Source organism: Gekko japonicus, unplaced genomic scaffold (assembly GCF_001447785.1).
Source record: "Gekko japonicus isolate JY-2015 unplaced genomic scaffold, Gekko_japonicus_V1.1 scaffold1560, whole genome shotgun sequence".
NCBI lineage: Eukaryota > Metazoa > Chordata > Lepidosauria > Squamata > Gekkonidae > Gekko > Gekko japonicus.
This window is the reverse complement of record NW_015161998.1, coordinates 426,196-443,842: the sequence shown is the minus strand read 5'-3', so window position 1 is coordinate 443,842 and position 17,647 is coordinate 426,196. Positions and strand designations below refer to the sequence as shown.

General features: G+C 46.8%; 1 protein-coding gene across 1 annotated transcript; it reads left to right on the top strand.

The window, feature by feature from the left end:
• Window positions 1-3,436: 3,436 nt before the first annotated feature.
• Window positions 3,437-16,637, top strand: PKMYT1 (protein kinase, membrane associated tyrosine/threonine 1). Its single transcript, XM_015405434.1, has 8 exons — window positions 3,437-3,610; window positions 9,376-9,768; window positions 11,040-11,530; window positions 11,693-11,799; window positions 12,001-12,173; window positions 14,117-14,382; window positions 15,471-15,569; window positions 15,904-16,637. Exons 2-8 carry the CDS (start codon window positions 9,400-9,402, stop codon window positions 16,163-16,165), a joined length of 1,767 nt encoding a protein of 588 aa, XP_015260920.1. The 5' UTR covers window positions 3,437-3,610; window positions 9,376-9,399; the 3' UTR covers window positions 16,166-16,637.
• Window positions 16,638-17,647: the final 1,010 nt, after the last annotated feature.

Here is a 17,647-nt window from a genome sequence, read left to right as displayed (position 1 = left end):
TTATATTTCTAAATACGGTCTAATAATCTGCTATCTTGTCCGTATGCAAGTGTTAATAATAACTCGACCATTTCCACCATAATCAGTCTTTACAGCAATAATTAACAGATCAAAGAGCCCAAAATGTATTCCATTTTACAAGTCAACTGAGTCCAATAAAAGCTGCCAAATGCATTCCCGACTCCCATCTTCATCAGCAGCTATTGTATAGCATTCAATTCATTATCAGTGCTTCAATTCATCATCTACTGTTTATATTAATGAAAGATCATTCATCTTTCCTTCATACATAAAAGGATTTCCCCCTTTGCTCAAATGGGTCTTTAATATACAAAGTGGGACCAAATGTCATGAATGAATATGGTACTCTTTGATCTGCTTTTGTAGTTGGAATATTACTACCAACTGGGCAGATTTTATTCAGTTTCTGAGGTAATGTTTGTATATTGATACTACAGTAAAGATCATTGATCTATGTATTTTATAGGCATTTTTAAAATTTTTATTAAATGCAAGAACAAAGCAGTACAAGCAGTGATAGAAACTTGAAAAATATAAGCCATCTTGTAAGAAGATCGAATACAACATAAGTAAAATGCCAGAAACAATCATGAAAAAGGTCAGTGATAAGTAGACAAGAGAGTCTCATATATAAGAGGTGATTGTGACCAGGATGTATACTGAGAGGAGACTTAGACTGCTAAGTCTAACATCAGATCTGCTAAGTCTAACATCGAGATGGTGTCAGAGAGTGTAATTAAAGAGTGAGCCACTTATGATAGTGCATATTAGAAGGAAGACGATCCCTGTTTGACATGTATTCCAGGACTGGGAGTATTTTGTAGGCATGAACCTAGATCCGTGTCATTTATATTTGATTTATGAGTACATTAGTTCAATTCTGTGTGACATCAAAGACTCAAGCAGACTTTTTCAGGTACCAAGCTCACGCGTATTTAATGCAGATAACTTATGCTTTAATAGTCCTTAGCCATCTGTGATAAAGTAAGGTTGCCAGGTCCCCCGTGGCCACTAGCAGGAAATGGGAGTCATAGGGTTGCCAGCTCCAGGTTGGGAAACTCCTGGAGATGTGGAGGTGGAGCCTGGGGGAGGACAGGGAACCGAATGGGGCACAATGCCAGAGCCCACCCTCCAAAGCATCAATTTTCTCCAGGGGCACTGATCTCTGTAGCCTGGAGATAAGCTATAATTCCAGGGCATCCCCAGGTCCCACCTGGAGGCTGGCATCCCTAGGCCTGTTTCCCCTGGCCCAAAGGGACGTCCACTTAGTCTCGACCAGGGCCAGGGCTTTTTCTGCCCTGGCCCCAGCCTGGTAGAACATACTCCCTATTGAGATCAGGGCCCTGCGGGATCTCATTCAATTCTACAGGGCCTGCAAGATGGAGCTGTTCTGCCAGGCCTTTGGCTGAGGCAGTGGGTGTCCATACAAGGCCCCTCCCTCGAGGTTGCTGTTACCAGGGGTCGTTTCGTAGAAAAAGAGCTAGGGGAACTCATTAGCATAACTCATTAGCATACGCCACACCCCCTGACATCATCGGAAGGGGAGTGCAAGGAAGCCCCGCAAAGGCCCTCCCTGGCCCCAGGCAGGCAGGGGTGGGGAGAGGCAGGGAGGAAGCAACTTACCCTCCCTCTTCTCCTGCCTCCTCCTGCCTGAATGAGGGCCGGAAGAGGGGTGGCCGGAAGCAGGGGGTGGGGCTTCGTCATGTGCCCCACCCCCCGTACCTCACCCGGGGGAACTGCGATCCCCCCCCCATATGACCTCTGGCTTTTACCCACCCACTGATAACCAGCCACATTTATCTACCTTAACTGGGCCAGAACCTCCTAACAGCAAACTGTGACTACCGTTTATATGTTAAATTTTATTGTATTCATTGAAATTGATGTAACCCGCCCTGAGCGCCCTGTGGGATGGGCGGGATATAAATGTGAATAAATAAATAAATAAATGTTATTTATAGGCAAATAATCCACAGAAGTTCTGAGTGGAGGAAGGTGATACAGGAAGTTTTAAACCACTTACATTTGTGTTTGTGGTCAGTGTAAGAAAGTCATTCTCTGTGCTTGTGTTAAAGTAAAAGGGCTGCCTGTGGTTTGAGAATGGCAGAAGAGTGAATTGTTAGCCTAACTTTGGTTGCCCCATTGCATTGTGGGTTACAATCAGAGTTAACGCTGCAGCGCAGAAAACAAGCTTAACCTTATTAAGAACTAATTTTGAGTCCAGTGGCACCTGTAAGACCAACAAAGGTTTGAGAGCCAGTTTGGTGTAGTGGTTAAGTGCGTAGACTCTAATCTGGGAGAACTGGGTTTAATTCCCCACTCCTCCATTTACAGCTGCTGGATGATCTTGGGCAAGCCGTAGTTCTGATAAGAGCTGTCCTTGAAAAAGAGCAGTTTCTGTCAGAGCTCTCTCAGCCCCACCTACCTCACAGGGTGTCTGTTGTGGGGAGGGGAAGGGAAAGGAGTTTGTAAGCCGCTCTGAGGCTCCTTTGGGTAGTGAAGGGCGGGGTATAAATCCAATCTCTTCAAGGTATGTGCACACATACTTCTTCAGATACAATGAAATAAAATAACAGTTCATATATAGACAGATGTCTCTACATAGGTGAACAGCAAATTAGCACACACCTTAATGAAGATGTTTTGACATATGCAAAGACTAAATAGCAATAACAAACTAAGTTCATTAGTTTGGATTTAATTGGGAAACAGCGAAGTAATAAATATGTCAACATAGGAGATACATGTGCAAAAGTGACTCTGTTGTTATGCTCCATTCGCCTCCTTTCAAGCATGGTGGAATTAACTAACAAAATCCTTTTCTTAGAGGTGGGGTGCAGCATTATGTCAGAGAAATGCATTCCACTATTCATTGCATTACATTCACTACTCCAATATACTATTCCAAAAAAAGAAATACACTAAAACACAGAGGATGTATAGCCCTTCTGGGTGAGAATACATATGTAAGAACAGAATGAGTTTAGCACATGTAAGGAGATAAGAAAGCAATATCCCTGTTAAGTCCTGGGGAGATTTTTGTTCCGAGTAATAACTTGTAATCCAATGTCCCTTTCCGTTCTGTTCTTGAAGTCCCTTTGCCATAAAACTGCGACTTTGAGGTCACCCCTTGAATGTCCCGGAAGGTTGAAGTGTTCTACAAGTTTCTCAGTCTTGTGATTCCTGATGTCAGATCTGTGTCCATCTATCCTCAGGCGGGAAGGTCTTCCTCGGCCACTGATTCCCTACAACAGCAGCAACAAATACGAAACAGAGGGCGGGACCGAGAAACGACGACCACGGTCTAGTCTCGAGGCGCGCGCGGGCTCGCTTGGCCCTTCTGCCCTTTTTCCTCTTTCTCTGTGTGTGCGCGCGCGCATGCCCTGACTATGTTGTTGAAGACGGAAGTGGGCGAGGCCGTTTGGAATTTTGGCGCGAGAGCAGCAGTTAAGGCTTATTGGGTTTGCGCGCGCTTCAGGGGAAGAAAAAAAGAACGTGGGAGACTTAGGTGAGGGGAGACATCCGGGAACTTACCAAGGAGAGCAAGGCGTCCTTGGTGTGGCTGAGAGGACACTGACAAGAGACAGAGGTGAGACGCGCCCCTCTTCGCCTTTCCCTTAAGAGGGAGCGAGTGACGGGGGGGTTGGGGGGAGTATTGACTTTGTTCGTTCTCGTGCCAACCCCGGTGCTTTCTGGGAAAGAACGGGGGGCGGGGGGGTGGGGGGTGGAAGTTCAGCGACAGTGTAGCTGCTCCTTTTCCATCGGAATGCCGCCGCACCGCGCCTAGTCACAAAAAGCGTTATCTTTCCCCACCAGTTCTGCTTGCCTCTAATGACATGGTTTCCCTCCACCGTATTTATTTGTTACATCTTTCGACTTTTAGCCAGAAATTGGCTTTCAGCTTGCGTGTCGGCGCTCCTAATCATAAATGACCATTGAAATTAAAAACTGCAAAGCGTCCCAAAATTTCCGGTATGTTTTCCACGTGGATGTGAAGGGAAGCTTAAAAAAACAAAAACCAACACGTAATTTGTTACTATCATTCCTTTTTTTTTTGCAAACCCCCCCCCCTCAAAGTTGCAAAGAGTCGAATACTAAAGATACAGCATTGAAAGAAATATTAAGGTACAAGGTTAAAAGGGCTTTAAGGTAAAGGTAAAGGTTCCCTTGCTCGAAAGCCAGTCGAGTCCGACTCTAGGGTTGCGGTGCTCATCTCCGTTTCAAAGCCGAAGAGCCAGCGCTGTCCGAAGACGTTTCCGTGGTCATGTGGCCGGCATGACTAAACACCAAGGCGCACGGAACGCTGTGACCTTCCCACCGAAGTGGTCCCTATTTATCTACTTGCAATTTCTTGCTTTCGAACTGCTAGGTTGGCAGGAGCTGGAACTAGAGACGGGAGCTCACTCCGTCTTGCGGCACCCGGGTCTTGAACCGCTGAACTACCGACCTTCCACAGCCTGCAGTTCAGCGTCTTAGCCACTTGACGGAAGCTTTAAAAAGCCCTTATCATAAGAGAAAATGTGTGACCTTTGATCCTAATATCTGTAACATTCTAGTGACTTGTAAATCTGGTTAGACTGTACTGATGTGTATTACTGGGCTTTTGGGGGGGGAGGGCTTGGCTATTACTCATGTTTAGGATAACATCTTTATTTTGAAGTCTGGGTTTTATCTTCTGGATCTGTATATGCAATTATTAACTGTATTAGAATTTAGTTACCTATCAATATGTCCCGGCTAGCCTGATCTTAGAAGCCAAGCAGGATCCGCCCTGGTTAATATTTGGATGGGAAGGTCCAGGGTGGCTGCTCCGTGGCAAGACCTCTGAACATCTTTTGCCTTGAAAACCCTGTGGGGTTGCCGTCAGTTGGCTGTGACTTGACAACAAATAAATGCATTAGGCGAGCAGTGGTTAAGACGCTGAACTGCAGGCTGTGGAAGGTCGGTAGTTCAGCAGTTCGAGACCCGAGTGTGCTGAGTGGGCTCCCGTCTCTAGTTCCAGCTCCTGCCAACCTAGCAGTTCGAAAGCAAGAAATTGCAAGTAGATAAATAGGTACCACTTCAGTGGGAAGGTAACAGCATTCCGTGCGCCTTGGTTTTTAGTCATGCCGGCCACATGACCATGGAAACGTCTTCGGACAGCACTGGCTCTTCGGCTTTGAAACGGAGATGAGCACCGCAACCCTAGAGTCGGATTCGACTGGCTTTCGAGCAAGGGGACCTTTACCTAGCTATAGATAGCATAACCCTTCGCTTTGAGGTTGGGACTCTAATTGCGCTGAATTATTGCTTGTGTGGCAGTTATCCCCTGGCATCCCCCATGCATGCGCACATTATTATTAATATTAACTTCCTGTCCCCAGTTATCCTGTCCCCAGTTATCCTGTCAGTTATCCTGTCCCCAGTTATCCTGTCAGCACCATTTTAAAAACCTGGAAGCTGTTGATTCTTTGCAACAGATTGCAAGTGGACAGCATGTGGAGGGACAGCGTGGTACAATGGTTAGAGTGCCAGACTTGGATCTGGGAGACCCAGTTCGAACCCATACGTTGCAGTAGATGTTTGCTAGGTGACCTTGCCCAGTCAGCCTAACCTACTTCATGGGGTTGTTCTAAAAAGCTATGTGAGTTTCTTGATAGAAAGAGAATAATTTTGGATCATGTCTTATTTTATAAACTGTATGTACTTAGATCCCTTTTTTAACAGACACACACAGAGAAACTAACGCAAGTCATGAATTTCTGATGTCCTCTGAAAATTCCATGTAGTTTTCTGTTGCTGCTTTTCTTCTTTCTGTGACTTTGCTGACTGCTTCATTTGCTTTTGTTTGGAGTGCCTCCAGCAGATCTGATTCCAGTCCTGTCAGTTTCCTCTGAATGTCATGGGTCTTATCAGGAATCACAAAGGCCATTAGAAACTGCATCACTGCCATTGATGGCTCTACGACAATTGCAGCAGATGGATTAAATGCATCTTACCTCAGATGCTCCCCAAATGGCTGGTGTCTGGAGACTGGAGACTGCAGGTTATTGCAGTTCTTAAGACGGGAGTTCTAGTGTCTGGGTAGATTCACGATGACTTGTAGAAGCCTTAAATTTGTATTCACAAAAAAAATAAATATCCCTTCTGCAAATAAACATAAGTGACTCATACTGGGTTAAAACTTATTCATGCAGTCACAGTTGGAAACTACACATAAAGATCCCCTTGGTGATTTCACAAATGGTACTTTTGAGTTCCACTGTACAACTTGTGCTTGTTTCAGAAGAAAGACTTATTTGAAACTGATGATTGTTATATGTATACATTCATTCTGTTTACAAACTGGAGAAATTTGCTGAGTTTAATTTGTGGGGCAGTCCTTTTACCCAAACCTCTTGCCTCGAGTTATTAGTCATCACAAGCTTCCATGAGGATTCTGTTTCTGTTCCTAGTACTTTAGATGGGCGCTCGTGCCATCCTCTTGAAGGCGCCAGCCTGAAAATACTTCTCATTTTATACTTGCATCCTACCCCCCCCCCCCTCCATCCCTCCCTTTCACAATGGCAATTGAACATTAAGAGTGCTTGGTAGTCCAGCATGACAACTGTTTTCTATGTAGTAAAGGTAAAGGTTCCCTTGCTCGAAAGCCAGTCGAATCCAACTCTAGGGTTGTGGTGCTCATCTCCCGTTTCAAAGCCGAAGAGTCAGCGCTGTCCGAAGACGTTTCCGTGGCCATGTGGCCGGCATGACTAAACACCGAGGCGCACGAAACGCTGTTACCTTCCCACCGGACCGGAAGGCCTGGAGGGAGCTGGTCCATGGGGTCGCAAAGAGTCGGACTCGACTGTGCGACTGAACAACAACAAAAACTATAGATAGCATAACCCTTCGCTTTGAGGTTGGGACTGAATTATTGCTCTGAATTATTGCTGGTGTGGCAGTTATCCCCTGGCATCCCCCATGCATGCGCACATTATTATTAATATTAACTTCCTGTCCCCAGTTATCCTGTCCCCAGTTATCCTGTCAGTTATCCTGTCCCCAGTTATCCTGTCAGCACCATTTTAAAAACCTGGAAGCTGTTGATTCTTTGCAACAGATTGCAAGTGGACAGCATGTGGAGGGACAGCATGGTACAATGGTTAGAGTGCCAGACTTGGATCTGGGAGACCCAGTTCGAACCCATACGTTGCAGTAGATGTTTGCTAGGTGACCTTGCCCAGTCAGCCTAACCTACTTCATGGGGTTGTTCTAAGGATAAGTGACTTCCGGTCCCCCTTGGGGAGAAAAGCTGTGTGAGTTTCTTGATAGAAAGAGAGTAATTTTGGATCATGTCTTATTTTATAAACTGTATGTACTTAGATCCCTTTTTTAACAGACACACACAGAGAAACTAACGCAAGTCATGAATTTCTGATGTCCTCTGAAAATTCCATGTAGTTTTCTGTTGCTGCTTTTCTTCTTTCTGTGACTTTGCTGACTGCTTCATTTGCTTTTGTTTGGAGTGCCTCCAGCAGATCTGATTCCAGTCCTGTCAGTTTCCTCTGAATGTCATGGGTCTTATCAGGAATCACAAAGGCCATTAGAAACTGCATCACTGCCATTGATGGCTCTACGACAATTGCAGCAGATGGATTAAATGCATCTTACCTCAGATGCTCCCCAAATGGCTGGTGTCTGGAGACTGGAGACTGCAGGTTATTGCAGTTCTTAAGACGGGAGTTCTAGTGTCTGGGTAGATTCACGATGACTTGTAGAAGCCTTAAATTTGTATTCACAAAAAAAATAAATATCCCTTCTGCAAATAAACATAAGTGACTCATACTGGGTTAAAACTTATTCATGCAGTCACAGTTGGAAACTACACATAAAGATCCCCTTGGTGATTTCACAAATGGTACTTTTGAGTTCCACTGTACAACTTGTGCTTGTTTCAGAAGAAAGACTTATTTGAAACTGATGATTGTTATATGTATACATTCATTCTGTTTACAAACTGGAGAAATTTGCTGAGTTTAATTTGTGGGGCAGTCCTTTTACCCAAACCTCTTGCCTCGAGTTATTAGTCATCACAAGCTTCCATGAGGATTCTGTTTCTGTTCCTAGTACTTTAGATGGGCGCTCGTGCCATCCTCTTGAAGGCGCCAGCCTGAAAATACTTCTCATTTTATACTTGCATCCTACTCCCCCCCATCCATCCCTCTTTTTCACAATGGCAATTGAACATTAAGAGTGCTTGGTAGTCCAGCATGACAACTGTTTTCTATGTAGTAAAGGTAAAGGTTTCCCTTGCTTGAAAGCCAGTCGAATCCGACTCTAGGGTTGCGGTGCTCATCTCCGTTTCCAAGCCGAAGAGCCGGCACTGTCCGAAGACTTTTCTGTGGTCATGTGGCCAGCATGACTAAACACCAAGGCGCACGAAACGCTGTTACCTCCCCACCGAAGTGGTACCTATTTATCTACTTGCAATGTCTTGCTTTCGAACTGCTAGGTTGGCAGGAGCTGGAACTAGAGACGGGAGCTCACTCCGTCATGCGGCACTCGGGTCTCGAACTGCTGAACTACTGACCTTCCACAGCCTGCAGTTCAGCGTCTTAACCACTTGAGCCACCACAGCTCCTTTTCTATGTAGACAGGTCTGTTAATAAAGGAAGTTATTGTGTACTAGGATCTAGGTGATCCAGGTTCAAATCCCACCTTTGCCAGAGAATCTAATTGGGTAACCTTGGGCCACTCATATGTTCTCAAACAGACCTACCCTACCTCACAGAGTTGTGAAGGTTAAATTAAGGAGAGAAGAACAACATAAGCTGCTTTAGGTCCCTACTGGGAAGCAAGATGGGGTATGATGCCTGTTTTAAATCTAGTATTGGCTGCTGCTCACAAAAAAGGACAATTGCTCTGGCTGTTGCTTCATGAGGTATCGTTTCAGGTCTTTCGTCAGGGGGCAGAATGGCTCATTCAGTATTCATACTGCTGTTAAATATTGTGAGCACAGTCAGCTGTGGGGTTGGTGAATGGAGCAGTGGGAGTGGAGCTCCTAGTTGGAAATAGCATTGCAGGTGGCTTCTGGAGATAACCCAGGTCAGAATGTTCTGATTCCCTTTGGGTTTTGAGGGTCCTAGTTTTGTTTTTGGGTGAGGTATGCCTGCCAGAGACAACCATAGCTTCCAGTGCAAAAAGCAGAGTGTGCGGGTCAGGAAGTTCCAATTCCTTTCATGTTTGGCACTCAGTTCCCATGATCATTCTAATACAATGGCCAGTTTTGAGATGCCTACCTTTATTTTCCGAGTATTTATGCCTGCCACAGACAGTCAGATCCTTTTATTATTACAAACCCCCAATGACTAAAATTCTGCTCTTTCCTTGCAGCACCTCCCTGTGGTGGAACCCATCATGCCAGTAGCTCTGGACAGTGCAGGGGCAGAGTCCCAGCTGAGTCATACTCCTCTGCCAGTGCCTGCCTTCTTCCACGAAGCCAAACGCAGCTTTTCAATCAAGAAGGCCCATCGGCCACTTAGCTACACCCTTCCTTCACGGCCACGCCACAAGAGCACGCTAACCGTGAGCCGAGTTTTTTCTGACCGCCGGCTTCAGCCATGGACCCAGCCCCACCCACGCAGCGTGTCCTTTGATGGAGCACAGAGGCAGCCACCGTCTCTGCACAGCCGCCCCTATGATGCTTCCAAGAAAGAGCTGTTTTTCAGGCAGTGCTTTCAACAGCTGAGCCGTCTAGGGCGGGGATCATTCGGTGAAGTATACAAGGTAAGATGGTGGTGGAGGCACCACTAGTCTCTGGACGTGAAAGGCTGTCTTCTTTCAGAGCCTGAGGGTCTCTTAGGACCTAGTAAAGGGGAGTAGTGCAGAAACACTAAAAGTAGACATTGGGAGGTAGAGAGTAAGGGCTGATTGAATTCTGGACTATCTCCCTGGAAACCCTTTTCCATTTTGCAAGCGGTGTGTGTAAGCATGCATGTAATATTTAGAAAATGGTTGGTTTCCATGGGTAGAGCTGTGAGTCGCTACATAAAATATGCACACCTCCTATTTGTATTAATTTATTCTCTGTATAATCGAATTGGTAGTAGATTCAGGACAGATACAAAAAAAAAAAGAATTTCCTGTATTGTCTAATTATCTTAAGACAGATTGGCCACCGTGAGATATGGTAATGGGCATGGGCTTAGATGACAGCAAAGGGGGATTTGGTGAATGTATGAAGGATGGATCTGTAAACAGTTGGTAGCTGTTGTGCCTAAAGGGAACTTCCATGTTCCAAGGCAGTATATTTCTGAAGGCCAGTTGCTGGATAAAAAGCAGCGTGGGAAGGCTGTTGACTTGATGCCTTACAAGTAGGTTTTCTGAGATCATCTACTTGGCCACTGCCGGAGCAAGAAAAGAAGGGCTGCAGCAAGCACGGTACTGAAAACAAAAACAGACAGTTGGTGCTATGAGAGAATTCCCACTGCTTTGTTCAGAATATGATATTTACAGATCCTCCTGATGAAGTGTATGTGAAACTTACAGGGGTCTAACGGGGGGGGGATTCTCCCACTGCATCAGTTGTCTATTATTTTTGGCCATTACTGCTAACCGGTTACATGGACCCTTGGTAATACACAGCAAGACTCTTCTTAATTTTTTCCTTGAGGTTATTTTTCTTTTATATATCTTCCTGTAAAATTGTGTGCTTTTCAGCTAGAAGAGCACTAAAGTGAAATGTCTTCCATACCCAATCCCCCACTGTGTGTGACACACGCTCTTAACTTTTGCTGATTTTAAAGGCTTCTGCAAGTTTCAGATTAAACCGAATAGCATATGCTTTCCATAATTTTTTTTTTAATTTGCACAACATGTGATGAGCATAACTTTTTGGCGTAGAGTCTGGATCTTCTTGACCCAGCATCCTACCAGCCCTGTCTGGGAAGTTCGGATTCCTGGATAGTATCCCAGGGTGAGGTTTCCAGAACGGCCTGGGGCCCTTTTAGCATCTGGAACTTGATAAGCTCTTTCCTGTCCTATTCTATCTTTTACAGGTGCGCTGTAAGGAGGATGGGCAGTTGTATGCAGTGAAGCGTTCTGTGGAGCCGTTCCGAGGCGAGGGTGACAGACAGCGCAAATTGGCCGAGGTGCGCAAGCATGAACGTGTGGGACATCATCCCAACTGCGTGAGCTTCGTGCAGGCCTGGGAGGAGCGTGGGCAGCTTTACATCCAGACAGAACTGTGCCCAGGCAGCCTGCTGCAGTACTGTGAGCAGCATGGGCCACTACCTGAATGGCAAGTGCAGGCCTTCCTCTGGGACCTGCTGCAGGGACTGCGTCACTTACACAGTCGCAACCTCTTACACATGGACGTCAAGCCGGCGAATATCTTCCTCTCCTCTAACAACGTCTGTAAGCTGGGCGACTTTGGGCTGATGCTGGAGCTGGACTTCGGGGATCTGAATGATGCTCAAGAAGGGGACCCTCGCTACATGGCCCCCGAGTTGCTGCGAGGAGAGTATACCAAGGCTGCTGATGTCTTCAGGTACTGTCTGAGATGGGCAGGAGGGCCATAAATTCCCTCATGCCCAAGAAGACTACCAGCCTCTTGCTTGCTTGCCTTTGCTCCCCTGCCTCAAACTTCAGCTTGCATTTGGAGATCGGTAGCACTTTTGGGTTTTTGATCAGGGTGTTTTTGTCCCCTCAGCCTCGGCATGACCATTTTGGAGATTGCCTGTAATATGGAGCTCCCCAACGGAGGGGAAGCTTGGCAGCAGTTGCGACAGGGCTACCTGCCTCCTGAGTTCACAGCAGGTGAGTGGGGACAAGGGAGAGGGACATCTGTGTCATATTTGCCCCTGTAGGGACCCTCCTGCCAGTCCGCATGTGAAGTGGGTAGACCCGACGTGGCTTTGGAAGCTAGAAGGATCTAGAGAAATGGTTGGTGCAAATGAAGGATTCAGCCTCTTTTCCAGAAAATTTGGGCAGGCCACTGACTGTCCTTGCTCTTTCCAGGTCTCTCTGGTGAACTGCAGACTCTCTTGGCAGCCATGCTGGAACCCAACCATCAGCTGCGGCCCTCCGTGGAGGCCCTGCTTAGTTCTACCCTCATGCAGAAGGCTGAGAGGCGGCGGAAGCTGATGCTGCTGGTGCAGTCTGGGATCCAACAAGGAGTTGCCATATGCCAGGTGAGCCTGGGCCTTGCTAGAGGGAGCCCTGCTGGATCAGGCCAGTGGGCCATCTAATCCAGCGTCCTGTCTCCGCCATAGAGTTTGCCGTTCACAATGTGAACTCACTGTTCCTGTGGAGTGCATTGGCCCTATTGCACTATTCTAGAACGTAAGAGCCCTGCTGGATCAGACCAGTGGGCCATCTAATCCAGTGTCCTGTCTCCGCCATAGAGTTTGCCGTTTTCACTGCTGCAACACACTAGGTTGACACTTTCACTGAGCTATCTCCTATGAACCCCAAATCTACCCCCACCCTCAGTCTTGGCAAGTTCAGACCCCATTAGTTTATAGTGGAAGCTGGGATTTTTTGCTCCAGTATTCGTCACCTTACCTTAGGGGTCCCCAGCCTTTCTGAGCCTGCAGCCGCCTTTGGAATTCTGACACAGTGTAGTGGGCGGAGCCACAAAATGGCTGCTGCAGCGTACCTTTAGTCACACAGTGCAGACCTTTGTGCCATGGTGGCAGCGTTTTAAAAACCTGCAGAGACTATCAAAATCTCCAGTGGCCAATCAGAAGCCTTGCTGGGCAAAAGCCCCACTTGCCCCCACCCACATCCTAAGAACTCTTTGCGGCTGGGCACCAGAAAAGGTGTCAGTGGGCACCATGGCACCCACAGGCACCGTGCCGGGGGCTCCTGCCTTACACTTACCAGGGCTATTTTTGGGCAGGAACGCAGTTGGCCACACCCAGCAGGAACTCATTAGCATAATAGGCCACACCCAACAGCAGAAACTCACTAGGATTGGCTACATTAGGGGTGTGTGGCCTAACATGCAAAGGAGTTCCTGCTACAAAAAAAGGCCCTGGGTTTTGACAACAGACAAGGTAAACAGAATAAGGAGCAAAAGGTGGGTGTGGCTGGATAACCACACTTCTGGTAACATGGGTGTGCGTCCTAATGGGCTAATGAGTTGTGCTGGCAGGGGCGTGGCCTAATATGCTAATGAGTTTCTGCTGTTGGGTGTGACCTATTATGCTAATAAGTTTCTGCTGGGCTTTTTCTACAAAAAACCCCTCTGACACTTACCAACACTGAACTTCTTTTGCCACATTGTTGCCCGCTCACCCAATTTGTGGAGATTCTCCTGGAGCTCTTCAGTCATCCTTGTTTTTCACCATCCTGTATAATTTTATGACATCTGCAAACCTGACCACGACACCACTCACCCCTTGTTCCCAATCATTTGTGAACAAATTAAATAGTACTGGCCCCAGTACTGATCCTTGTGGGACTCCACTGCTTACTTCCCTCCATTGTGAGAATTGTCCATTTATCGCTACTATTTGCTTCCTGTCATTTAACCAGTTTTTTTAATTCATGAGAGTCTGCTAAGTTTACTCCGGAGTCTTTGGTGAGATACTTTGTCTAAACCCTTTTGAAAATCCAGGTATGTAATGTCTGTTGGGTCACCGTTTATCTACATGCTTGTTCGCTAAAAGACCACCAGAAGGTTGGTGAGGCAAGGCTTCCCTTTGCAGAAGCCATGCTGATTTTCCCTCAGCAGACTTTGATCTTCTATGGCATCTTGTTCCTTGAACTGGGCCAAGGCCTTGCAGCCACCCTTACTTAATCCCAGCTAAAGGTTCCTTTCTAGAAGTTAAGAGACCCTTGTCTTGTGAACTGACCTTACCAAACCACTTTGTGTTGCTGAGCATGAATGCCTCCATGTGTCATACTCTTCTTGCCATCCTGGAATTGCTTTCTTTTGGGTAATTTCTCTTGCTAGGAAGTGCCACGATTCATACTCTCTCACAGTGTGCTATTAGAGCTCGTCCCTCTCCCTGAGGTATCGGAGGCATCATTGTGAGCCTCAACTTGTAACTCGGGGCCATTTGCTCTGCTCCACCTTGTTGCTTCTTTCCTCAGGACTCAGTGTGTGATGTGTTTTTCTCCCTCCCAGACCCTTGTCAGGTTTGTACAGTGGCTCTGGGGGACTGTGTGCAGCCCAGCTCACTGGCTACTGTTTTGGCATCAGGACGTGCCAGTCACACCTCCCCACTCGCCCTTCCCTTTCCCCCTGGAAGACAGCAGCCTCTCCAGTGACTGGGGTGAAGAGCGAGGTGAAGGGGAAGACGATGAGAGCCTTGGTCAGGAAGTCTTTGAGCTAACGAAGGGATCTGGACATCACAACCATACTTGTTCTGTGGAGCTGTGGCCGGCTGACAAGTAAGTGGGGCAGACTCAGCATGGGAGAAACCACATTCAGATAGCTAAAGCAAGCTGTCCTTTTACTTGGAGAAACAAATGTGCCTACTGAAACACCCCAGGACCACCAGCCAGTCTGTCGTGGAGAGGATTATTTCCTGATCTGACGTCTGATATAACGTGAAGCTAAATTACCCTTCAGTCCATTCCACTTTGGGAAAATCCTTCATTCCTTAGTATGTATCCATGCTATATCCTCCCCTAGATCTAGCTGTTACAATCTCTGAGGGGAGAGTGAATACCAATTCTTCCTGACCACAATTTATGGCACTCATCAAGTATGTTTTGCTCATGAGACCATTTTGTTCCAGAATTTCTGTCCCTGATGGCATACCACGGAATCATTAACCTCTAGAATGTCTTATCCACAAAGAAAAATCCAGTTGCAAGTGTCTTCTATATGAGTACTGTTGCACCATATACAATAGTGTGTGGGCACAGACCTGAATTCTAAGTAATGTGTGTGTGTGTTAATCTTCATCCTGCATTTTTAACCATTAGGTAGCAGGTCAACTGTCAGTTCCTGCATCCCCAATTGTCTTTAACTTTCTGGCGCTTTCTCATTTTAATCTGTTCTTATAGCACATGGTGTCATTACATTGGAATAATTTTTTTAAAAAAACATTGCTGTATGTATGTTGGAATGATGATGTTAAGAAGGGAATGAAAGCTCCACTCTTTTTGCTCCCCAGGGTTTGAATCAAGTCCCCTGCCAAGTCAAATCATTCTTCTCTGTGCCTGAATTCCTTCTTGAATGTGGGTGACCAAAATGACTCACTAGTCTTCCTTAATGATAGTTCCCACTTATGCAGGTGTAACTTTGTAAGAGCTGCTGAGTGCGGCTTTTGAAAGGGAGGGGAACAAGTGTCTGGCCAGCTTCCCATGGCAAAGGGAGGGAGCGCAGGGTGTGTGTTTGTGCAGGCATAGCTAGTTCTAATATTGAAAACCAGCCTGGACTCTCCACCCTCTTCTCCATCATACTTCTGTCTCAGGAGATCGAATGCGACAGCGAGCAAACAGATACCTCAAGGTGGCTCCTTTTCTTGCAGAATGCCTGGCTCCCCAGCGCTGAACATATGCCCCAGTGTGGGAAGCACCTCTACCCCACGACACCCCTCACCCCAGCAGAATGGTGACAGAGAAAACAGGTGAGCTTTTGGGGGTACCGGGAGGCAACAAAACACTCCTGGATTCTTTCGCACAGCTCTGCATGCAAGCAGAAGATGGGAAGCTGTGCCCAGGCTTGTTGATGACTCAGGCTGTAATTGTGGCACTGGGCTCATTTATCCTCATGGAGATGTGTCCTCCCCGACACTGTATAAGAACACGTCCTGCTCTCTGAGGTGTTGCCAGCTCCCTTTGCTGTGGAGTTGTGGCGGGGTAGGTTGGTCCTCTATGCCAAGGCAAAGCTCATTTGGAGATCTCGGTAGGGGCTAGCCGATGCCAGGTTTCATTGCCTGCCTTTTATTGTGTCTCTCCAAGGTCTCTGGCCCTCCAGGGGAGCCCTAACCTCAGCCGTATCAGCCATGAGTCCCCGATCAGCAGCCACAGTTCATCAGACTCCCTGCCCGTGAGCAGCCTGCGCCGCACGCTAGCTTTTGACGATGAGGATGACAAGGTGGGGAGAGACCAGTGGGAAGCTGCTCTCGCTCAGTGTTCAGATCAGTATTCCGCTTTTGAGCCGAAAAACCTGCTCAACATGTTTGAGGACTCTGTGGCGGCTGAGCAGAAGTGCCAGGGTTGATGGGGACTTCGTTTCATTTCAGAATGGTCTGCTTAGCACTCCAGTGGCTGAATGGAGGAGCGCAGTCCCTCAGGTGGATACACACAGCTGGTGGGCTCTAGCATCCAGCTCAGTCTAGTAAAGGGGAAGGCAGGCAGGCCCCTCCAGGGACGCTTCCCCACACATTGTTGTTCCCGCTGTGCAGTTTCTTACCTTCAGGGGGGTCGAGATCATATAGGCATCCTTCCACAGGCAGTGGAGAGTGAGATGCCCTGTCAGGTCATTTGAGGAAAAAGGGGCTTGCTTTTAGGTAGGGGTGAGGGATGTGATGCACCTGTGTACTTTTTAAGCTGCCTGTCCCTTCCGCTCCAGGGCTGTGAGGCAGGAATGTATCGCCTGCTGTGAGAAATGGGGGCTGTCAAGCACCTCGCTTTCCTGCTGGGGTTTTACAAAGGTGTCAGCTCTCTAAGACTTCGTAATAAACGCATTTTGAAATGACCATAAAACAGTGTGCTACTTCTAAGGACTGACTTGATTATAACCCATTATTGAACTGAGAGACTTGGTTATTCAAAGCAAAGTAAAACCATACTATACCACAAGGTATAGATACGGACTCTGGGGCAAGTGATACTCTGTCTTCTTGGTGCTTGGGGGGGGGGTCAACAGTGGGAGGATTGAGTTGATAACCCTGTGAAACAGGCACCATTTCATCCAACTACAGTTTCCAGCTCTTACTACAGACCAGTGTTCTGGGTCTCTCCATTCATTCGTTACCTGCAATATACTGCAGTTAAAGCAGATTACCTATTTTAGCCTTAGGGAGGAGAAAACATTACCAGTCTTGATACTGAGTTATGACTGTCTCCAATCTAATCATATTAATCCCACTTTTCCATTTTACAGTGTGATCCTAGGCAGTTACTTCTGTCTAAATCCACTGAAGGCTCAGCATGGGTTCTGTAGAGGAAGATCTTGTCTCACTAACCTGTTAGTGTTCTTTGAGGGGGTGAACAAACATTTGGACAAGGGGGACCCAACGGATATTGTTTACCTTGACTTCCAGAAAGCTTTTGATAAAGTTCCTCATCAAAGGCTCCTAAGTAAGCTCAAAAATCACGGGATAAAAGGGCAAGTCCTTTTGTGGATCAAAAACTGGCTAATTAATAGGAAACAGAGAGTGAGTATAAATGGGAAATTTTCTCAGTGGAGGGTGGTAAGCAGTGGGGTACCACAGGGATCAGTACTCAGTCCGATGCTTTTTAACATTATTTGGAGTTGGGAGTAAGCAGTGAAGTGGCTAAATCTGCAGATGATACGAAGTTGTTCAGGGTAGTGAAAAGCAGGGGGGATTGTGAGGCACTCCAAAGGGATCTATCGAGGATGGGCCAGTGGGCGTCAACGTGGTAAATGAGGTTCAATGTGGCCAAATGCAAAGTGATGCACATTGGAGCCAAAAATCCTAACTATAAATATACGGTGATGGGGTCCAAACTGGCAGAG